Raw genomic sequence first — 24,326 nt, 5'->3', positions numbered from 1 at the left:
ATCAGAGGGTTAGATAGGGTGGATAGTGAGAGTCTTTTTCCTCGGATGGTGATGGCAAACACGGGGGGACATAGCTTTAAGTTGAGGGGTGATAGATATAGGACAGATGTTAGAGTTAGTTTCTTTACTCAGCGAGTAGTAGGGGCGTGGAACGCCCTGCCTGCAACAGTAGTAGACTCACCAACTTTAAGGGCATTTAAGTGGTCATTGGATAGATATATGGATGAAAATGGAATAGTGTAGGTCAGATGGTTTCACAGGTCGGCGCAACATCGAGGGCCGAAGGGCCTGTACTGCGCTGTAATGTTCTAAATTCTAAAACTCAAAAAGGCTTCAAGGGATATGAAGAAAGCTTGACTGGGAACATAAAGGAAAATAATAAGGAAATATAAGCACATTTTTTTAAAAATTGAAGAACAGGTTGAGTTGGTAGAGACAAGGAAGGAAACCGTTTCATGAAGAAAAAGTTGTGGAGCATAAAGTGGAAATGGTACCAAGCTCTGATGGCATACCTTCTCAAATGCCGAGGGAAGTCAGAGGAAATTGCAAAAACTCTGACCACAATCCTTCAAACTTCTTTGGATATGTGCCAGAGGATTGGAGGGTTGCCAATGTAACATTCTGTTCAAGGATAGAGAAAGGGATATTACAGTTAACTATGCTTCAGTAAACTCAATGTCAGTAGTGGGTCAGTAGGAGCAGAGAAAAAGTACAGAATAGAATAGAATGTTTACAGCTCAGAAAGAGGCCACTTGACCTATCATGTCTGCGCCAGCCGAGAAATGAGCCACCCAGCCTAATCCGATTTTTCAGCATTTGGTCCGTAGCCCTGCAGTTTACGGCACTTGAAGTGCATATCCAGACACCTTTTAAATGAATTGAGGGTTTCTGCCTTTACTACCCCGACAGGCAGTGAGTTCAAAACTCATACCATCCTCTGGGTGAAAAACATTTCCTCATCTCCCCTCTAATCTTTCTTTTAATAACTTTAAATCTATGCTCCTTAGTCATTTGGCGGAGGGCTCTTAAAATGTAGCCCATTATTTCTGGTCCAATTCTTTCCTTGTTTTCTCCTGACGTTGTAGGTAGCCTTGGCATGTGAGCAGAACCCAGTTATAAATATGTTGACCTGTCAAAAACTCTGTTCATGAAATTATTGGGCCCTACAGACAATGTGCCATGTTGCTTCTATTAAATGAAGTCACAAAAAGGAAATAATGCTGTGAGCTAGCTTTGCAGGTAATCTTTCTGAGGGTGCAGCTTTAGGGATATTATAACAGGGCCTTGGTTTGTGTGAAGGAATAGTATGAATGCATGCAATGGTGGTTACCTGTTCTTATCTTGGCACATCTCCTGATAAAGAAAGAAGAATTAGCATTTATATAAGGCTTTTGATGACCTCCAGCCATCCCAAAGTACTTCGAAGCCATCTTTTTCATCCACTTGGCTAATGAGGCTATGAGTTAACATCTCATTTGAAGGATGGCGCATTCAACAATGAAATACTTTCTTAGCAGAGTACTGAAGTGCCAACTGAGATTAGGTACTGAAATCCATTACAGGCAGAGTCAGGAGAATTTATAATAGGGAATAGAGAAATGGCAGAGTAGCTAAATTATTACTTTGTGTCTCTTAGCTGAGGAAGATACAAGAAATCTCCCAGAATTAGAGATCCAAGGGACTAGGGAGAATGAGGAATTGAAGGAAATAAGTATTAGTAAGAAGGTTTGTCAGTCCCCAGGACCTGACATTCTACATCCCAGAGTGCTGAAAGAGGTAGCTAAGGAGATAGTGGATGCATTGGTGATCATCTTCTGAAATTCTATAGATTGTGGAATGGTTCCTGTAGATTGGAAGGTAGCAAATGTCACCCCACTATTTAAGAAGGGAGGGAGAGGGAAAACAGGAAACTACAGACCTGTTAGCCTTACATCAGTAGTAGGGAAAATGTTAGAATCTATTCCAAAGGATGTGATAAATGGACACTTGGATAATAATGATCTGATTGGGCATAGTCAACATGGATTTATGAATGGGAAATCATGCTTGATGAACTTGTTGGAGTTTTTTGAGGATGTTACTAACAGAATTGATATAGGGGAGTCAGTGGATATAGTATACTGGGATTTTCAGAAGGATTTTGATAAAGTCCCCCACAGGAGGTTGGTTAGCAAAATTAAAGCACATGGAATAGGAGATAATATATTGGCATGGATTAAGGATTGGTTAGCAGGCAGAAAACAGACAGTAGGAATAAACGGGTCAGTCTCGCATTGGCAGGCTGTGACTAGTGGGGTACTGCAAGGATCAGTACGTCAGAAATGCCCCATCTATCAATATCGGCGACCACACTCTGGAAGTGGTTCAAGAGTTCACCTACCTAGGCTCAACTATCACCAGTAACCTGTCTCTCGATGCAGAATTAAACAAGCACATGGGAAAGGCTTCCTCTGCTATGTCCAGACTGGCCAAGAGAGTGTGGGAAAATGGCGCACTGACACAGAACACAAAAGTCCAAGTGTATCAAGCCTGTGTCCTCAGTACCTTGCTCTACGGCAGCGAGGCCTGGACAACTTACGTCAGCCAAGAGCAACGTCTCAATTCATTCCATCGTCGCTGCCTCCGTAAAATCCTTGGCATCAGGTGGCAGGACCGTATCTCCAACACAGAAATCCTCGAGGCGGCCAACATCCCCAGCATATACACCCTACTAAGCCAGCGGCGCCTGAGATGGCTTGGCCATGTGAGCCGCATGGAAGATGGCAGGATCCCCAAGGACACATTGTACAGTGAGCTCGTCACTGGTACCAGACCCACCGGCCGTCCATGTCTCCGCTTTAAAGACGTCCACAAACGCGACATGAAGTCCTGTGATATTGATCACAAGTCGTGGGAGTCAGTTGCCAGCGATCGCCAGAGCTGGCGGGCAACCATAAAGGTGGGGCTAAAGCGTGACGAGTCGAAGAGACTTCGCAGTTGGCAGGAAAAAAGACAGAAGCGCAAGGAGAGAGCCAACTGTGTAACAGCCCCGAAAACCGATTTTATCTGCAGCACCTGTGGGAGAGTCTGTCACTCTAGAATTGGCCTTTATAGCCACTCCAGGCGCTGCTGCACAAACCACTGACCACCTCCAGGCGCTTACCCATTGTCTCTCGAGACAAGGAGGCCAAAGAAGAAGAGTACTTAGGCCACAGCTGTTCACAATATAGATCAATGATTGGGATGTGGGGACCAAATGTAATATTTCCAAGTTTGCAGATGACACAAAATTAAGTGAGAATGTGTGTTGTGAGGAAGATGCAAAGCGGCTTCAAGGGGATTTGGACAGACTTAGTGAGTGGGCAGGAACGTAGCAGATGGAATATAATGTGGGAAAATGTGAGGTTATTCATTTTAGTAGGAGGAATAGATGTGCAGAGTATTTCATAAATGGTAAGAGATTAGAAAGTGTAGATGTACAAAGGGACCTGAGTATCCTCAGCAATAAGTCACTGAAAGCTAACATGCAGGTGCAGCAAGCAATTAAGAAGGCTGTACGTTAGTTATGTTAGCCTTTATTGCAAGAGGATTTGAGTACAGGAGAAGTGAAGGCCTGCTTAAATTATCTAGAACCTTGGTTAAGCCACACCTGGAGTACTGTGTGCAGTTTTTGTCCCCTTACCTTAGGAAAGATATTATTGCCATAGAGGGAATGCAACAAAGGTTCACCAGACTTGTTCCTGGGATGTCGGACTCTCGTATGAAGAGAGATTGGGGAAACTGGGCCTGTATTCTCTAGAGTTTCGAAGAATGAGCTCACTGAAACCTACAAAATACTTAAAGGGATAGACAGGGTAGATGCAGGTAAGATGTTTCCCCTGGTTGGGGAGTCTAGAACCAGGGGACATAATTTCAAAATAAGGGGGAAGCCACTTAGCACCGAGATGAGGGGAAATTTCTTTACTCAGAGGGCTGTGAATCTTTGGAATTCTCTATCTCAGAGGGCTGTGGAAGCTCAGTCACTGAGTATGTTTAAAGTAGAGATTAACAAATTTCTAAATAGCAATGACATAAAAGGATATGGGGATAATGTGGGAAAAAGGCATTGAAGTGGATGATCAGCCATGATTGTACTGAATGGTGGAGCAGGCTTGATGGTCTGAATGGCCAACTGCTGCTCCTATGTTCTTAGTTTTTCACCAATCTTGCAATCCTCAGTGGATACAGTAGTAGTACTGCTGTGGGTTATGGGGAGAGGGCGAGGGAATGTCACGAAGTGCATTGTTCACTTGGAGAGCTGGTGCAGACACGATGGACTGAATGGCCTCTTTCTGTGCTGTAACAATTTTGTAATTCTGTGGAATGGAACTTGAATCCACAACCATCTCGAGGTGACAAAGGCATGGATGAGAGTTTTGGCAGCAGATGGGCTGAGGCAGTGGTGGAGATAGACAATCTTACAGAAGTGAAAGTTAATAGTTTTTGTAATAGAGAGGATTATGCAGAGAAACTTAGCTTGGAATGAAATAGAATACTGAGTTTACAAACAGTCTTGTTCAACCTAAACCTATGACCAGGAGGGGAACAGAATTATTGAGTCATAGAGTCATTTACGGCATTGAAGGAGGCCATTTGGCCCATCTAGCCCATGCTGGATCTCTGTAGAGCATTCCAATTAGTCCCACTCCCCTGCTCCATCCCCGTAGCCCCACAAGTTTATTTCCATCAAATGCCCATCCAATTTCCTTTTGAAATCATTGATTGTCTCCACTTCCATCACCCTCGTGGGCAGCAATTTCAGGTCATTATCACCCGTTGCATTCTTCCTCACATTCCGCCTGCATCTTTTGCCCAAAATCTTCAATTTGTCTCCCCTAGTCCTTGTACCATCACTTCATGGGAACGGTTAAAGGTGTTAAAGGTACAAAGTTTGTGCCAGGGGTCCAAAGACAATAACTTTAATTTTCCCACTGTTTAACCGAGGAAAATTGTGGCTTATCCAGGTCTGGATGTCAGGCAGGCAGCTGGTTATTGTCAGCAGACATATGGCACCATAATGATGATTGCTCCAAAGGACAGTTTGTAAACAAGGAAGAGGATGGAGCAAGGATAGATCTTGGGATACTCCTGAGGTAATCATGTGGGAGCAGAAACAGAAGCCATCACTGGAGATGCTCTGGCTATTATTGAATAGTTTAGAGCAGAACCAAGCGAGGACAGTCCCACTGAGCTGGGCAACAGGAGAATAATGTCAGGATCATTTGTATCAAAGGCTACAAGGTGGTTGAGAAACAATGAGGACCGATAACGCATTATGGTCATAGTCACACATAATGTAATTTGTCAGTTGATTGGGCCATTTCAGTGCTGTGGCAGGAACAGAAACTTGAATGGAGAGATTTAACATGCAATTGACAGAAAAATGGGCAGGAACTTTGAAAGGAAATGGAGGTTGGAGGTGGGACAGTAGTTTGGAAGGCCAGAAGGATTGAGAGTGGAGTTTTGAAAAGGCGTTTGATGTTGGCGATTTTGAAAGGTGAGTTAATTACAATGTCAGCTAGCACTTGGCCAGGAGGGTAAATTCTCAGTTTAGTGGGAATGAAATCAAGATAGAGCAGGGAGCAGGTCTTATGAACAAGGTGAGCTCAGGGATGGTTTGTGAGAGATGACAAAGATGAGGGTTTAGAAGAAAACTTTTAAAATAGTGGAACTTACATTAGCTTAGCAAAAGAGTTATATTAATTTTTAACAAACATTTCATCGCAGTAATAAAATATTCCTTAATAACTGCTAGGAGCTCAACATAGGTTAATACAAAGGATCACTATCGTATCCTTCAAAATATTTTTGGCAAACTTAGGTTACACCAGCATTAGGAGATCAGGATTAAATTTCACAGTAAGCAGGCTTTACAAAGTTTTCGGACAAGCATGTTGTTACAGAACTTTTGAAAATTAGATGGTTGTTATTTTAATAAAGGATCTCTTGCATATTACCTCTTTGGGAAGGCCCGCCATTATTACGTGTCATTCAGGATCTTGAGAGGCCACCGGCAGGCCTTTCCCGGGTTCAGGTCTCCAGGGTTGGGAAGTCCCGCCTGCCGGGAGCTGCCGGCCAATTACAGACCAGCAGCTCTTTTGCTCGGCAGTGCTACCAGGGAGGCGGTGGCTGATGCCAGAAGGGCACACACCGGAGGCCCAGGAACATGGACCAATCCAGGCCAGAAGTATATGATGGCGGAAGGGGTTTCACAGGGTGCGAGTCACGGGGGAGGGGTTGTAGGAAGTGCAGCAGCAAGGGCAGAGGGGTGGCTCTCAGCGGGCCCCAACCCTTCCCGTTGCCAGGTCGCTTGATCAGGCACTGAGTACCTTTGAACGAGGGACCCCCTGGGAGCTGGCAAGCAACTGCGCACGGGTTTGCATATAGCACTTCCTGCATGGCGATAGGGTTTCTACCAGCGGCGATGGGAAGTGACCCTTAATTAGGTGTTAATTTCCCACTTAAAAGCCTCGGGGTCCCCACCCTCCCCATCCTGCCCAATTAATTGCCCTTCCCACCTCCAAACGCACCACGGGGGGTGAGCATAAAATACCACCATAAAATATCCATTGGACTATTTTTAGTTGCTGAGAAAACAACACCATAGTAGCTAATAGGGACTTGAATAGTTCAGATCTAAATCCAAATCCCCCCATGAAACAGAAGTGTAAGCCAAGCGTGCAGAGGTTTCCTAGTCTGCCAAAGCACATGGCTCATCCCATTGTTTGATTGCCAGGGAACATCGACTCATTCCCTACCACTAGGTCACAAGGGAACTCATTTGCATGTTTCCCCCCACTCGTTCACCAGTGAATTTGGATACAACACCATTTCTTTCCTTCCTAAACCCTAATTCAATTGCTAGGGAACATAAAGCCACTAGTGCACCATGAAAATCAATTCATTCCTTTGAAGTCTCGAACACCAGGACTAGAGACACAACCTGTATGCCATCATTTTGTTAAAGTGACAAGTCATGTTGCATCTAATGATTCTGTGATTGGTTCAATGTTCAGATTTTTCTAATGATAGCAAAATCCAGATGTACTGAGCTTAGACACAGTGAGAGTATTTATACTTCTTTGAATACAGCATCTTAATTCACTTTTGGTATAATTGACTGGAATAACATTTGTGCTATAATGAAATAATACACTTACTTGTAATATTTTGAATTTTCAGTTGTTTCATTGTAGAAAGCAATGAAATCCAACTGACAGATGAATTGCATTGGATTCATCAAGCTTATAATCTTTATGCATTAATTGAATTTTTTAATCACACATTGTTAAAATATGTGAAGAATTGCAAACAACATTCATGAATAGTTATATGTGAATTACCTCAGAGAAAGTAGCATATATGTGCAGGTTGCTCTGAGAGTTGCAGATCCTGCACATGAACTGCCATTTTTTTGAACAAAATCTGTGCAGATGTGAATTTTACATTTATGAAATAATGTCATTAGCAGTATAATGTTTACTATGCGACACAAGTTCAAAATTTAAAACCTCATTGCAATAATGGAGCAATGGAGTGATTCGACCTCTCTCCCCAGCATACATTTTTATATATTTCTGCTATCAAGTGCCCCTTTTCTAGCCTAGCAACATACCTAATCTAAACCAACCTTGTGGGTGTGAAGAAATGTGGACCATGATATCAATATCACTGGATATTAGCAGCATCATGCAGACAATGCAAACACAGCAGCCCACTGACTGCTCTAAGAGGAAACTTTATGCATGCTGCAATAAAGGCATTCAAAGGTATTCACATTCCCTTGGTAATGGAACATAAATCCTTAAACCTTTAAATTCAATTCCAACTGCACCAGAATGATACACACAAATAAAACATGTCCTCATCCAGGTAATCATAGGACTGAAACCTTTCTCTTATCTACAGATAAAACATCAAACTTCTTTCAAGTGCTCAGAAAATATAAGCATGACAAAATTCACCCAGGGAAGTGATCTTTAATGAATCCTCTCCAATATTAATTTGGAATCCTAGCATAACAGTCCACACAGTCTCAAACCAGAACAAGCTGTCTTAAACCAGATTTAATACATTGCCTTGAAGGTGTCTCATAGTGCATTTTTGTCATTCACAGGATCTGCAGGGATAGGCACCAGCATGTTGCAGCACAGATATTTAACAAAATTATGATCAGCCACAGACATGGGTGCAATTAATCTGTATATAAAATGTATAGCCAACCTAATGCCATCCAAACACAGTCCTATTTAAAACACATTTCTCCCTATTTAATGAAATAACTGGCATTGTTTTTGCTTGCACAAGTAGTCAATGTCTACCCGTATACTTGATGTAGCGATGCAGAGAATTCAGATAGATGTCCACCTGCCAGGGGTGATCTTGATCTCTTTCTCTCTCTCTCTCTCCAGCCTTCTCCCCTCTCCTTATCTCCTCTCTGTGTCCATCTCTCCCTCCTTGTCTGTGTCCATCCCTCTCTCCCTCTCTATGTACATCCCTCCCCTCTCTGTGTTCCCTTCTCTCTCCCCACTGTGTCTCCGTTGCTCTCCCTTCTACCTCCCTCCGGTGTCTCCCTATCTCTCCCCCATTCTCCCTTGTTTCCCTCCCCTATCCCTCTGCCCCTTCTCCCCCTTTCTCCCCCTCCATTGCATCTCTCACCCTCTCTCCCCTTTCCCTCTTCCCCTCCTTCCCCCCTCCCCTCTCCCTTCCCTCTCACTCTCACGCCTCCCCTTCCTGCTTCCTCCCTTCTCCTCCCCCTCCGTCCCCTCTCCCTATCCCCCTCCCTCTCTCTTCCCCCTCCTTCTGTCCCCTCCCTTCCCTCTGCCCACTCTCTCCCTCCTCTATCCCCCCTTTCCTCAACTCTCCCCTCCCTCTGCCCCCCACCTCCTCCCTCTCCCCCTGCCCCACTCCCTCTCACCCCTCTGACCCCTCTGTCTCCTTCTCTGCTCCTCCCTCTCCTCCATCTGCTCCCCCTCTCTCCCTATGCCCCCCCCTTCCGCACTCCCCCTCCCCTGCACTCCGCCTCCCCCTCCCCCTCTACCTCCTCCCTCTACCCCCTCTGCCCCCATCTCTCCCCTCTCTCCCCCTTCCTTCTCTCCCTCACTCTCTCTTTCTCCCCCCCTCTCTCCTTGTTTCCCACCCCCCTCCATCACCATTAACCTGGAGCAGAAACACATTGCCGCTCGGCGCCAGCCCCGCACTCTGAAAAAAATCAGGGCCTTTGTAGAGCTATGAAAGTGGACTGTCTGCCTTAAAAAAAGAGCTCACTGTGGCTCAAAAAAGTCTTGCCTTTCCAGTTCTATCATTGCTTTCCTGTGTGCTATCCTATCTGTTCTACTCTTACCAACATTCTCCATGGTTGATTCTGCAGGTCAGACACGGGCAAGGAGCACTTGATTGACAGCACCAGTCTTCACAGTGAGTCCCCCCTCTCCCGCGCTCCAATTCTGTAGAGTTCTGGGCGTAGGAAAACCATTCATGCTTTTGATTGACGGGCCGGATACAAAACGTCGGCATGCTGTATGAACTAGCCCGATGCCGCGATGATCCTGATCCTTTGTAATTATTTTCAGTCCTAATAATTTTAAGTGTCTTGCTCCAAACCTTTAAACTTACATTTTAAAGGCTTGGAGCAAGACATTTAAAATTACCACGGACCTCAAAATATTTACCATGGACACTGGTATCCATGTATGGACATGTTGCCGATCCCTAAGGATGTGGACATTGCTAGTAAGGCCTAAATTTATTGTCCATCCCTGATTCCCTTGTAAAGGTGGTGGTGAGCCACTTTCTTGTACCGCCACAGCCCGTGTGGTGAAAGTACTCACACAACATTGTTAAGTAGGGAGTTCAAGGGTTTTGAGCCAGCAGTGATGAAGGAACAATGATAAATTGCCAAGTGGGGACAGTGTGTGATTTGGAAGAGAACTTGGAGGTTGTGGTGTTCTCATGTACCTGCTGCCCTTGACTTCTAGGTACACTGGTGGTGGATAAAGTAAATGATTAAGGTAGTGATGTGATGCCAATCAAGTGGGCTGCTTATTGGGATGCAATATATAACTATATACTGGGAAAACGGAAGTAATTGTCTTCAGTTCCTGCCACAAATTCCATTCCCTAGCCAATGACTCCATCCCTCTCCCTGGCAACTGTCTGAGTTTAAACCAGACTAGTCCCAACCTTGATGTCATATTTGACCCTGAAATGCACCCGACCACATATCTGCACCATCACTAAGACCGTCTGTTTCCACCTCCATAATATTGTCCGTCTATGCTCCTGGCTGAGCTCATCTTCTGATGAAGCCCTCATCCATGTCTTTGTTACTTCTAGATTTGACTATTCCAAGGCACCCCTGGCCGCCCTGCCACATTCTATCCTCTGTAAACTTGAGGCCATCCAAAACTCTGCTGCTCTTGTCCTATCTCACGCCAGGTCGTCTTCACCCATCAGCCCTGTGCTCACTAACCTGCATTGGCTCCCAGTTAAACAATGCCTGAATTTTAAAATTTTCATCCTTGTTTTTATGTCACTCCATGGCTTCGCCCCTCCCTATCACTGTAATCTCCTCCAGCCCAAGCTATCTGCGCTCAGCTAATTCTGGCAGCTTGAGTATCCCTGAATTTAAAGCTCCATCAATGGCAACTGTACCTTCAGCTGCTAATGTCCTAAGCTCTGGAATTCCGTTCCTAAACATCTTGCCTCTATTTCTCTCTTTCCTCCTGTAAGATGCTCCGTAAAACCTTCCTCTTTAACCAAGCTTTTGGTCATCTGCCCTAATATCGCCTTATGTGGCTCGGAGTCCAAACACTTCTGTGCTGTAACACTCTATGACTCTATGACTCCTGTGAAGCACCTTGGGATGTTTTGTTTTATTATATTAAAGGTGCTATATAAATACAAGTTGTTGCTGATGCTTTGTTTGGTGTTGATCTACTTGATTGTTGTTGGAACTGTTTTCATCCAGGCTGTTACGGACAAGTGGACAAGTGTGTGTCATTCCCACTGTTCCCCTCCCATCTGACTTCAATCGTGTTTTGTTAAAGCTTTGCATTAGCCCCTGAGTGCCTATTGGGTCAAATAAACAGACAAATGATAGGTTTTCTTGTTGGTTAAAAATATAGCTATTTTTACACAATTCGGGAAATGGTCGTAACCTCACCCACACACACATTTACTCACAAACATGTACGCAAGAATAGATAGAGAGAAAAGGGTAGATAGTTTAAAGTTAAAAGTGAGGTAAGTATTCATGGTTTACAACAAATCTGTTGAATCTTCTTAGGAGAAAATTCTTTTTAAAGGTGCAGGCCTCGGTGTTTTTAGTCTTGAACTTGTTGAGGTGTTGTAGATTTCTGGTGGTTAAGACTTCAGACTGGAGATGGTGGTCACTTTAAATACTCTGCTGCAGCAAGTTGCAGTGTAGAATTAGCAGCAGGTGTCATGAAAGTGCTTTAATTTTTTTAAGTTTTTGAGGACTCGTATTTTAGAATTGTGGAAATGAATTCATTTGGAGGACTGAAGTGATTCCATAGATGCTGGACTTTGTTTTTTTTCCCTAAAAAAAGGTCACTGAGCTTTCTGTTTAAAAACAACCCTTACTTTATGTCACATGTCTTAAGCTAAATAAATAACAAGCGCCTTAGTGACTAGGCAAAGTTGTTTACAGAGGAGTGACATGTCAAGATTTATGGTGGTCAAGATTTGGCTTTGTTTTGGATTGTTTTGTGTCAGTTGGGATTGCAGCTGCTGAGAGAAGTGCCCAGCTCATCCTTTCTCCACCTCTCTGAGAAACCCTGAGAATCCAGATGATAGCTGAAACCCTGATGCCACATTTCTCCTGGTAAGCCTGCCAGACTAATCCTCGACGTTGCCTGAAGAGAACTGCTCCAAAGGATCCCAGTCACAGCCATCTACATGTATTTGGGATGCCAGAATAAAGGGACAACTGATATTATTCCATATCCTCTCCTTTTCCTTCAAGAATTAACAAGTATTTGGCCAAAGTATATTTTAAATCTTTTTTTTCAAAGAGATCACTGCAAAGAAAACCTCTATATTTTCTTTAACCGGTGTGTGTGTGTTTAATTTTAGAAGGGTTCTTTCGTATTTCAATCTGTGTGTTAATGCTTTGCATCTTTACTGAATAAGTCTTGTTTTATAATAAATTAGTAATTTTGTTGTTTATTAAAGAAACCTGGTTGGTGAATTTTATTCTGAAATAAAAATAGAGTATATAATTGGTTGCATAGGTAACTGGGTAACCATTTAAATATATGTTGTGACCCGTGGAGAAGTGTAACTAGAGAAAGACAGTGCACTCCTCCCACCTCGGTCGTAACACAGGGCTTCTTCCTTGTTTGACTGGATCTCTTTCACAGCTTATGACTGGACTGCTTTCTGAGGTTGTTGACTTGATCTCCCCTCTCTCTCCAGAGGGCTATCTTTTTAAGGTAAAAATCCATAGAGTTTCTGTTAGGAGACACATGGCCCTGTCCCTTGGCCTGACCACACAATGGGCCATGGCTATCGATTGAGGTCTGAGTGGGAACCGTTCTGTTAACACGGTGCTATTTCACACCTATTCAATTTTGGTTTGGACTTTGAGTCCGTCTGTCTCCAGAATCCTTTGTCGTTTCATTCGTGTTGATAAGAGTTATTAATATGCAATAGTGCTCTTTTCAATTTCAAAGGGGTTCTCCCCAGAGCTATTTCAGATGAGGTTAACGAGTTCCATTCTTGCAGACAGGTTTGTTGATTTCCAGTACAGGAGGGGTCATGTGACTGCTGCTCCATTTTGACTGTGGTACAGATGTCCATGTTCTTGTGGTTTTAACAGTTGACTTTTTAAATTCATAATTCTTGCATTTCATTGTTTATTTCATTATGGCTCCTTTATGCATGACAAGTGTCTTGCAACTATATCTGAAGCTGATAATTTTGATTGGCAGATACTGATGAACGCAGGCAAATCCCACAGCTTTGTAGCTATGGACAATATGAAAATATGGTGGAGAGTATTCCATCATACTTCTGACTTGTGCCTTGTAGATGGTGGAAAGGCTTTGGGGAGTCTGGAGGTGATTTACTAACTGCAGAGTACCTGACCCCTGACCTGCTCATGTAGCTACGGTATTTTTGTGACTGGTCCTGTCAAGTTTCAATGGTGACAGCCCCCAGAATGTTGATGGTGGGGAATTCAACAGTGGTAATGCCATTGAATGTCAAGGGGGGAGTCTCTTGTGGAGATGGTCATTGCCTGGCACTTACGTGGCACAAATGTTACTTCAGTTATCATCCCAAGCCTAAATGTTGCCCAGGTCTTGCTGCATGCAAACAAAGAACAAAGAACAGTACAGCACAGGAACAGGCCATTCGGCCCTCCAAGCCTGCATCGATCTTGATGCCTGCCTAAACTAAAACCTTCTGCACTTCCGGGGACCGTATCCCTCTATTCCCATCCTATTCATGTATTTGTCAAGATGCCTCTTAAACGTCACCATTGTACCCACTTCCACCACCTCCCCCGGCAGAAAGTTCCAGGCACTCACCACCCTCTGTGTAAAGAACTTGCGAGCATGGATTGCTTCATTAGCTAAGGAGTTGTGACTGAAACTGACCAGTGTGCAATCTTTCAGTGTGCTCAGCCATTTCTTGACATCACTGAGAGTGAATCAAATTGGTTCAAGACTGGCTTCGGTGATAGTGGGGACCTCAGGAGGGGGCATCCACTCGACACTTCTGGCTGAAGATGGTCATAAACGCTTCTCCTGGATACACTTTTGCTGATTCCATACATGAGAAATTTTCCAACAAACTGGTCCCCATACCTAACTTACTGCCAACAGCTTCCAGCATGCCAGCAATTCTCATAGTTCAATGCTTTAACTTTAGTATCACTCCCCAGAATCAGTCTCCAGCATCAGCCACAAGGGTCTTATACATCAAATGCTATGAATATGATATATCACAATGTATTGTCACTAAATAACAATTGTAATAATAATTTAAAAAATCTTACTTTGCAGGAAATTGTTCTTTGATCTCTGTATTTGTGCTCCTATTGACAAAGACAGCTTGTCTGACATTCTTTGCTCTGTTGACTGTTCGGGCGGCTAACTGAAATACACTTGGACAGTTTCAATCCAATTTACAGTTGTCTTGAATATATAATACCAAACCACTCATCAAATTACAGTTAGGTTAAAACATTAGAAATTGACAAAAGATACTTAGTATTGTACATGATAGTTAATGTGTGCACAATTTAAACCTATAAAAGTACTTAAGTTCTCAAAAATTCCATTCTAACACTCATTTGGTTAACAGTAGAAGCTGAGTGCTAACAGCTTTTGCTGTTTAAAAATGGAAATTATATTTTTATTCTATTTTTGTTTTCACATTTATAGTTCTAAATATATGTGATGTTTCACCAAACATTTGTGGTCCAGGACTTTGCATCAATCAGCAAGTTGGATATTTGTGTAACTGTGACTCTGGTTATCAGCTGGATAATCAACAAACAAAGTGTGTTGGTAAGAAATATTTCATAAATGTTCTTCATAAATTGCAACAATAATTTTGTAATACTGAATTGTTTTGAATGTGTGCAAATTGTGTCAACATTTGTAAAGTTTAAACAATGATCTAAACATATAATTGCATTGATTGAATCATGGGTTTAATGCTTTAAACTTATCACCCATTTGCAAAAACAAAACTTTATCCATAATTCCAATTGGCATTGTTGGAAAATATTCCATGTTCTTACACAAACATACTTAACATATGGTAGAAGGACCATTATTGAATTATTAGTTAATGTAATTATTCTGTTTTTCTCCTGCGTAAAACTTGCTCTTTCTCTAAATATATTTACTTTGTGTGATCAGTATACGGCAACTTAGCTGCTTCAAAAGTACATACTTATAAATTGACCACTTTAATTATTCACTGATCATACACAATTAACATAACAAAGAACAAAGAACAGTACAGCACAGGAACAGGCCATTCGGCCCTCCAAGCCTGCGCCGATCTTGATGCCTGCCTAAACTAACACCTTCTGCACCTCTGGGGCCCATATCCCTCTATTCCCTTCCTATTCATGTATTTGTCAAGATGTCTCTTAAATGTCGCTATCGTATCTGCTTCCACCACCTCCCCTGGCAGCAAGTTCCAGGCACTCACCACCCTCTGTATAAAAAAACTTGCCTCGCACATCCCCTCTAAACTTTGCCCCTCGCACCTTAAACCTATGTCCCCTAGTAACTGACTCTTCCACCCTGGGAAAAAGCTTCTGACTATCCACTCTGTCCATGCAGCTCATAACTTTGTAAACCTCGATCATGTCGCCCCTCCACCTCCGTCGTTCCAGTGAAAACAATCCAAGTTTTTCCAACCTCTCCTCATAGCTAATGCCCTCCAGACCAGGCAACATCCTGGTAAACCTCCTCTGTACCCTCTCCAAAGCCTCCACGTCCTTCTGGTAGTGTGGCGACCAGAATTGCATGCAATATTCTAAGTGTGGCCTAACTAAGGTGCTGTACAGCTGCAACATGACTTGCCAATTTTTATACTCTATGCCCCGACCGATGAAGGCAAGCATGCCGTATGCCTTCTTGACTACCTTATCCACCTGCGTTGCCACTTTCAGTGACCTGTGGACCTGTACGCCCAGATCTCTCTGCCTGTCAATACTCCTAAGGGTTCTGCCATTTACTGTATTTCTCCCACCTGCATTAGACCTTCCAAAATGCATTACCTCACATTTGTCCGGATTAAACTCCATCTGCCATTTCTCCGCCCAAGTCTCCAACCGATCTATATCCTGCTGTATCCTCTGACAATCCTCATCACTGTCCGCAACTCCACCAACTTTTGTGTCGTCCGCAAACTTACTAATCAGACCAGCTACATTTTCCTCCAAATCATTTATATATACTACAAACAGCAAAGGTCCCAGCACTGATCCCTGCGGAACACCACTAGTCACATCCCTCCATTCAGAAAAACACCCATCCACTGATACCCCTTGACTTCTATGACGGAGCCAGTTCTGTATCCATCTTGCCAGCTCACCTCTGATCCCGTGTGACTTCACCTTTTGTACAAGTCTGCCATGCGGGACCTTGTCAAAGGCTTTACTAAAGTCCATATAGATAACATCCACTGCCCTTCCTTCATCAATCATCTTAGTCACTTCCTCAAAAAACGCAATCAAATTAGTAAGACACGACGTCCCCTTCACAAAACCATGCTGTCTCTCGCTAATAAGTTTGTTTGTTTTTGGGAGTAATTCCTGTCCCGAAGAATCCGCTCTAATAGTTTCCCTACCACTGACGTAAGGCTCACCGGCCTATAATTTCTTGGATTATCCTTGCCACCCTTCTTAAACAAAGGCACAACATTGGCTATTCTCCAGTCCTCTGGGACCTCACCTGTCGCCAATGAGGATGCAAAGATTTCTGTCAAGGCCCCAGCAATTTCTTCCCTTACCTCCCTCAGTATTCTAGGGTAGATCCCATCAGGCCCTGGGGACTTATCTTCCTTAATGCTTTGCAAGACACCCAACACCTCCTCCTTTTTGATACTGAGATGACTGAGACTATCTGCACTCCCTTCCCTAGGCTCATCATCCACCAAGTCCTTCTCTTTGGTGAATACTGATGCAAAGTACTCATTTAGCACCTCACCCATTTCCTCTGGCTCCACAGATAGATTCCCATCTCTGTCCTTCATCAAGAGTATGTTAAATGAGAGAATGCTTAATGTCTAATTGGTATAGACAGGAGATCTGGAACAGATTTAACTTGTCCTTCGTCAACCGTCTCCTTCATCTTAAAGAAGTAGAAGTTATCAATTTCTCCCATAATTTTTTTTTTAAATGTGATGAGTTCTGGAAGATGTTTCCACTGAGTGAATTCTTCTATCGCATGACTAACTATGTTACTATAACTTCTGATGAAAGGTCACAGACCTGAAATGTTAACTCTGCTTCTCTCTCCACAGCTGCTGCCTGACCTGCTGAGTATTTCCAGCACTTAATGTTTTTATTTCAGATTTCCAGCATCTGCAGTGTTATACTTTTATTTTTATGTTACTATTAGTTTCCACTTGGGTGATTGCAGTTCTCAGTTTCATTAACTCTGAAGTCTGTTGATGGATATATCCTTACGCAGAGTCTATTTGAATTTGAATTTTTTTATTCATTTCATGGGATGTGAGCGTCGCTGGCCAGGCCAGCATTTATTGCCCATCACTAATTGCCCATGAGAAGGTGGTGGTGAGCTGCCTCTTGAACCGCTGCAGTCCATGTGGGGTAGGTACACCCACAGTGCTGTTAGGAAGGGAGTTCCAGGATTCTGACCTAGTGATGGTGAAGGAATGGCGATATAGTTCCAAGTCAGGATGGTGTGTGACTTGGAGGGAAACTTACAGGTGGTGGTGTTTCCTTGCGTCAGCTATTTGAATATTTTACATCTGAAGGTATCCATGCATGAGATGCTTGCAACCCCAATTAACAGCCACTATATGATTCTGATTTAATCTTGCCAGAAACTTTTCAAATTTTATTAAATAATGGACTGCAGCTTCGCCTGCAGGTTTGAAAGAAAAATGAGTGGGTATTGGAACTGAGGAATATTGTTACAAAAACTGAGAGATTTACATTGCTTCGGTGCTGTGCTACATAGTCTTGTGAATGCTTCATACTTATAGTGTGAGAAAAAACATGAAATCTTTGCCTTCTTTTTTTGCCTTGATCAGCATTTTTTTCCATCAGAATTACTTGATTGGAAGCCATAAACCATGACTCATCCTTTATTCAGTTGGAACTTATTTTCAAAATGAGCTTTGTTCAGTAATGGTTCTGGGAGTGTAACCTTTTTTCCTCTTTGCACCCTATCGCAATGCTACCTACTCCCAGCAATAATGTTGGTTAGAGGCAGAGTAATCACTGTGTTATCAATGTGTCACATTCCAAAACTCAGAAGACAACCTGCAGATACCATTATGAACTGCCATTTTCTGCTCCATTTAGCCTTAAGCATCTCATTGAGTTAGACTATGCAATTAATGACAGCTTTGAGCGTTTATGTGTATTATCTCCAGGCGCCTCAAATTAAATGCTAAGATTAGGATCTTTAGGAAGCATATAAAGAGAGAAAAAGCTTTCATTCCTTTTGAGATATCTTCAACTTGTGCAGTAAAAATAAAGCATGTTCTATATTATTAACTGCAGTTGAATATAGTTCTGCAAAATTTTCGCAAATTTACATTTTATCTATAAGTTTACATGGGAACTTATACTACACCTGTTCTGTTGCATGCAAGTGTGGCTGAATATAACTTTCATGTTTCTTCTTTAGCAATAAATTATAATAGCTGGCAACTATATCTGAAACTGATAATTTTGATTGGCAGATGCTGATGAATGCAGGCAAATCCCACAGCTTTGTAGCTACGGACAATGTGAAAATACAATGGGAGGCTATCGATGCATTTGTTCAACAGGTTTTATGCTGAACCAACAAGGCACTGACTGTATAGGTAAAATAAATGTAGAAAATATGTTTTTAGTGTTGCCATTTTTTAATCCTTTCTACAGATAAACATAATCAATGCTGATATCCAAATATAAGATTGAGTGTGACATATGAAGTGCACTATACTAGTTGGCAAGATACTGATGCAAATATGAAATACAAAAGAAGTTTCTCCTAGTGTATACTAATCAAGAAAAATGTGGTTAACGTTTCAGACCAGTGACCTTTCATCAGAATTGGAAATTGTTACAGATGCAACAGGTTTTAAGCAAGCACAGAGTGAAGGTAATGGGGGATAAGGGAAGAAAGAACAAACAGGAAGGTCTGTAATAGGGTGGAAAGCAGGAGGGTGAAATGAACCGAAGAATCACCTGCTGTCCGAAAAAAATGGGAATATTAGCTACGATCTGAAACTGTTGAACTCATTATTGAGTCTGGAAGGTTGTAAAGTGCCTAATCAAAAGGTGAATTACTGTTTGCTTCATTGGAACAGTATAGTATTGTGGGTAAAGACAAACAGAATGGGAGAGGAAGGGACAGAGAGTTGAACAAAAATTGTACATCAGCGAATAAGGTCATTACAGGGAATAGAGTAAAAAATTAAGTTAAAGTTCCTTCGTCTAAATGCGCAAAGCATCTGCAATAAGATAGATGAACTACTGGCACAAATAGAGGTAAATGATTTAAATCTAATCGCCATTTCGGAGACATAGTTATGTGGTGATCAAGGTTGGGAAATAAATATTCCAAGGTACACAATATTTCAGAAAGACAGACAGAATGGCAAAGGAGGAGGGGTAGCCCTGATAGTAAAGAATGACATAAGGACATCAGTGAGAAGGGATCTAGCCTCAGAAGATCATGAAATAGAATCAGTATGGATGGAATTAGGAATAGCAAGAATCAGAAAACACTGGTGGGAGTAGTTTATAGGCCCCATAACAGTAGTTATACCGTTGGACAGAGCATTAAACAAGAAATTATTGGAACTTGTAACAAAGGCAATGTAATAATTGTGGGGGGCTTTAATCTTCATATAGACTGGGACAATGACATTGGCAAGAGTCGTCTAGAAGATGAGTTTGTGGAATGTTTTTTGGACAGTTTCTTGCAGAAATATGTTGTGGAAGTGACGCGGGATAAAGCTATCTTAGATCGAGTATTGTGTAATGAATTAGGGTTAATTAGTAATGTCATAGTAAAAGATCCACCGGGAAATAATGATCATGGTATCATATAATTCATGTTAAGTTTGAAAGTGGCAATCTCCAACCACAAACAAAAAACTTAAACTTAAACAAAACCAATCACGTAGGTATGAGGGGAGAATTGGCGAAGGTAAATTGGGTAAATAGTCTAAGATGTATGGAGGTAAATGAACAGTTGGAAACATTTAAAGAAGACCGCATTTGTTGACAACACGAACGGTAGGTGGCGCTGTTTTGGCACATGCGCAAATACAGCATGTGCCACGAAAGCGTCACAGATTGCGACTGTAGCAGCTGCCAGGACTAAAGATGGCGCTGCTCAAAGAATCACACAGAGGCAACCTAACGAACACGTGGCAGTATACAATGGCCGGGTGAGAGAGCAGCGCGGGGGCCGGGGAGAGCAGCGCGGGGGCCGGGGAGAGCAGCGTTGAGGGTGTCGGGGGTGGGGGGGGGCGGGGAAAGGAGAGGAGTGGGGGGGGGAAGGAGAGGAGGGGGGGAGAGGAGGGGGAAAGGGGGGGGAAAGAGAGGAGGGTGTCGGGGGGGGTGAAGAGAGGAGGGTGTCGAGGGGGGAAAGAGAGGAGGGTGTCGGGGGGGGGAAAGAGAGGAGGGTGTCGGGGGGGGGAAGAGAGGAGGGTGTCGGGGGGGGAAGAGAGGAGGGTGTCGGGGGGGGGAAGAGAGGAGGGTGTCGGGGGGGGAGAAGAGAGGAGGGTGTCGGGGGGGGAAAGAGAGGAGGGTGTCGGGGGGGGGGGATGAGAGGAGGGTGTCGGTGGGGGGGGAAGAGAGGAGGGTGTCGGGGGGGGAAGAGAGGAGGGTGTCGGGGGGGGGAAGAGAGGAGGGTGTCGGGGGGGGGGAAAGAGAGGAGGGTGTCGGGGGGGAAAGAGAGGCGGGTGTCGGGGGGGGAAGAGAGGCGGGTGTCGGGGGGGGAAGAGAGGAGGGGGTCGGGGGGGGAAGAGAGGAGGGAGTTGGGGGGGAAGAGAGGAGGGTGTCGGGGGGGGGAAGAGAGGAGGGTGTCGGGGGGGGAAAAGAGAGGAGGGGGGGAAAGAGAGGAGGGTGTCAGGGGGGAAGAGAGGAGGGTGTCGGGGGGGGGAAAGAGAGGAGGGTGTCGGGGGGGGAAAGAGAGGAGGGTGTCGGGGGGGGTGAAGAGAGGAGGGTGTCGGGGGGGGTGAAGAGAGGAGGGTGTCGGGGGGGGTGAAGAGAGGAGGGTGTCGGGGGCGGAAAGAGAGGAGGGTGTCGTGGGGGGGGAAGAGAGGAGGGTGTCGGGGGGGAAAAGAGAGGAGGGGGGGAAGAAAGAGAGGAGGGTGTTGGGGGGGGGAAGAGAGGAGGGGGGAAGAGAGGAGGGGGTGGAAAGAGAGGAGGGTGTCGGGGGGGTGGAAAGAGAGGAGGGTGTCGGGGGGGTGGAAAGAGAGGAGGGTGTCGGGGGGGAAGAGAGGAGGGTGTCGGGGGGGGAAGAGAGGAGGGTGTCGGGGGGGGAAGAGAGGAGGGTGTCAGGGTGGGGAAGAGAGGAGGGTGTCGGGGGGGAAGAGAGGGGGGTGTCGGGGGGGGAAGAGAGGAGGGTGTTGGGGGGGGAAGAGAGGGGAGTGTCGGGGGGGGGAAGAGAGGAGGGTGTCGGGGGGGAAGAGAGGGGTGTCGGGGGGGGAAGAGAGGAGGGTGTCAGGGGGGGAAGAGAGGAGGGTGTCGGGGAGGGGAAAGAGAAGAGGGTGTCGGGGGGGGGAAGAGAGGAGGGTGTCGGGGGGGGGAAGAGAGGAGGGAGGGAGGGGGGAAAGAGAGCAGGGAAGGGGGGGAAAGAGAGGAGGGTGTCGGGGGGGGAAAGAGAGGAGGGTGTCGGGGGGGGGAAAGAGAGGAGGGTGTCGGGGGGAAAGAGAGGAGGGTGTCGGGGGGAGGAAGAGAGGAGGGTGTCGGGGGGGGGGGAAGAGAGGAGGGTGTCGGGGGGGGGGGAAGAGTAGGGTGTCGGGGGGGGAAAGAGAGGAGGGTGTCGGGGGGGGGAAAGAGAAGAGGGTGTCGGGGGGGGAAGAGAGGAGGGTGTCGGGGGGGGGGAAGAGAGGAGGGTGTCGGGGAGGGGGAAGAGAGGAGGGTGTCGGGGGGGGAAGAAAGGAGGGTGTCGAGGGGGGAAAAGAGGAGGGAGGGAGGGGGGGGAAGAGAGGAGGGAGGGAGGGGAGGACAGAGAGGAGGGGGGGAAGAGAGGAGGAGGGAGGGGTGGGGGGGAAGAGAGGGAGGGGTGGGGGTGAAGGGCAGGAGTGGGGGGGCGGTGGGGGAGAGTGGGTGGGGAGCAGCAGAGCGGAAGAGGAGTGCCTTTTTCTGTGCATGCGCCAGAAACACAACAGCAAAAGACTTACCGGCCAGTCCCTGGACCCGGCGACACCGAGGTCTTCGCACACTCTCTCCCCGCAGCTCTCTACGGCCTCTCGCATCCGGCCCTCTCCATTCAGCGTTCCCTCCAGCTGCGGATGCCCAATCCAGTTGCTTCTCCCCTACTTCTCCACAGTACTTCAGGCATTGCAACTGTCTGGTCCCTGCATTTTGCATGCTCCCTCTCCCCACCCCTCCCTGCTCTCCCCACCCCTCCCCCCTCTCCATCTACCCCCCTACCTCCACCCCTCCCTCTACCCCCCCCTACCTCCACCCCTCCCCCTACCTCCACCCCTCCACCACAGTTGAATATCTGAAGTGCAGTTGCAATGTCGGGGAAATAGCATGCAAAACAAAGCCTCAACAATTCTGGGGTTAATTATTGTGAAGTTTTATTAAGTTCATTAAGCATCTGAGGAACTGCTGTGCATGGATACATGAGTGTTGTGTTTCCAGCATTCCCATTAGACAGACAGGCCGCGTCTCTGCTATGCTCAGCTAAAGAGATTGTTCCTGGAGAGCCTTGTGGTGAATGAACGCTTGGCTCTCTATTCCACTACTGTATTGTCCATGTGAAGAAGGCAAAGTCACAAGAGTCTGAGCTCAGTCTATTGTTAAATGTTCCCCAAACGCATCCCAATGTGCACTCCCAATTCATCCATAAATGCAATGTTCCTTTCCACATCGTGACCAGCTCCGCAGCATGATCCAGTTGCCTTCGTTGCTTGAATGCTGACCTTAAGTCTCAAGGATTGTTTTCTCGACGGCATGTTTTACATGAAAAGAAATAAAGCAAATCAGAGTCAGAGCTTGCCTCCCTCCATCCACTGAAATTACTGTTGTGCACACCTTTTTAAGTTCTGCAGTGAAGGCACCAATTGATAACGTCGCCAATGAAGCACTTATTACCCACCTCAGATGCAGGAATCAGCACATCCTTGCGTCCTCTCCGGCACTGCCTCCTTTGCTTGAATGCTGTCCTTAAGTGTCAAGGATTGTTTTCTCAAGGGCACGTTTTACATGAAAGGAAATAAGGAAAGAACATCAGTGTCAGAGCTTCCCTCCCTCCAATGAAATTACTGTTGAGCATGCTTTGTGTTCTGCGGTAACACCGCCAATGAATCACTTAGTACCCACCTCAGCTGTAGGAGGCAGGATGATGTTACTGCCCCTATCTCGTGATGGTTCAATGCTGCTCTCAGGGAAAACATGAATGATGTGAGGGTGCTGGAAAAGAAGCACATTTCTTTTGGGCTATGAACATAAAGCTGGCCATTTAGCCCAGCAATTCCCTGCTAGTGGTTATGTTATTCGTGCGTCTTCCCATCCATTCCCATTTAATCCTGCCTACTACTATCACCAGTTGTGTTTACAGCAAGAGCATTCACATTTCTGCTACCACTGGACACGGCATACTTGTTTCTTTTAGTGCTCAGTCTCTTCTTGCTGAATGTTCCCCAAGTGCTTGACCCCTTTGGACGCCCTCTCTGCTTGACAGGCAGCAGCTGGCAATTGCTGAGTCTCACAAGGCTCTGCATGGTTGTTTCAAAGGCGGATGGGGAAACAGGTGGCTGTGTGCCCATGTGCACTGCTCTGATGGGTGTAGGAGCAGGTAACTGTGTGTCCATGTGCACTGCTCTGATGGGTGTAGGAGCAGGTAACTGTGTGCCCATGTGCACTGCTCTGATGGGTGTAGGAGCAGGTAACTGTGTGTCCATGTGCACTGCTCTGATGGGTGCAGGAACAGGTGACTGTGTAACTGAGCAGCAAGGAGAGGGTACCGCAGGTCGGGGAAGTGGAGCTTTGAACAGGCAGGCATATGTATGGTCCATCAGATCATTAGGCCAGGGGGTGAAACGCTCAGGATCCAGGGTTTGTGACACGTGACTGATGTCCAGCGCGTGACCACCTCCATCCGAAGGTGCTTCCGGGCAATTGTTGGGCATAGTAAATGGCTCCATCTCATCAGCCAGTCCTTGCTGCCAGCGGAGAGTCTGTTGCCGCAGCCAGTCCAGTCTCCTCACGGGAAACATGAGATGAGATAAGAAATACAGAATGCACTCCATTAAAACGTTACAAAAACGAAAGTGACCGTTAAGACGGTAGGTTGCAGCACATGTACTGCCTGCACACAGCAACTCACAACAGGGACTGGAGAACATGCGGTGGCCCAGACAATGGAACTGTTTTCAGAGCAGCTTAC

General features: G+C 45.3%; 1 protein-coding gene across 4 annotated transcripts in view; it reads left to right on the top strand.

Moving 5' to 3' along the window:
* LOC137373618 (latent-transforming growth factor beta-binding protein 2-like) overlaps positions 1-24,326 on the top strand; it is a 773,188-nt gene that overhangs the window by 491,046 nt on the left and 257,816 nt on the right. For all 4 annotated transcript variants that reach the window (XM_068038663.1, XM_068038661.1, XM_068038660.1 and 1 more), the window contains exons 16-17: positions 14,430-14,555; positions 18,445-18,570. In XM_068038663.1, coding sequence (XP_067894764.1) covers positions 14,430-14,555; positions 18,445-18,570 — 252 coding nt within the window. The remainder of the gene's footprint in view (positions 1-14,429; positions 14,556-18,444; positions 18,571-24,326) is intronic.

This window comes from Heterodontus francisci, chromosome 9 (assembly GCF_036365525.1).
Source record: "Heterodontus francisci isolate sHetFra1 chromosome 9, sHetFra1.hap1, whole genome shotgun sequence".
NCBI classification, from domain to species: Eukaryota; Metazoa; Chordata; class Chondrichthyes; order Heterodontiformes; family Heterodontidae; genus Heterodontus; species Heterodontus francisci.
Note: the sequence above shows the minus strand (reverse complement) of the source record. Positions and strands in the feature narration are given on the sequence as shown.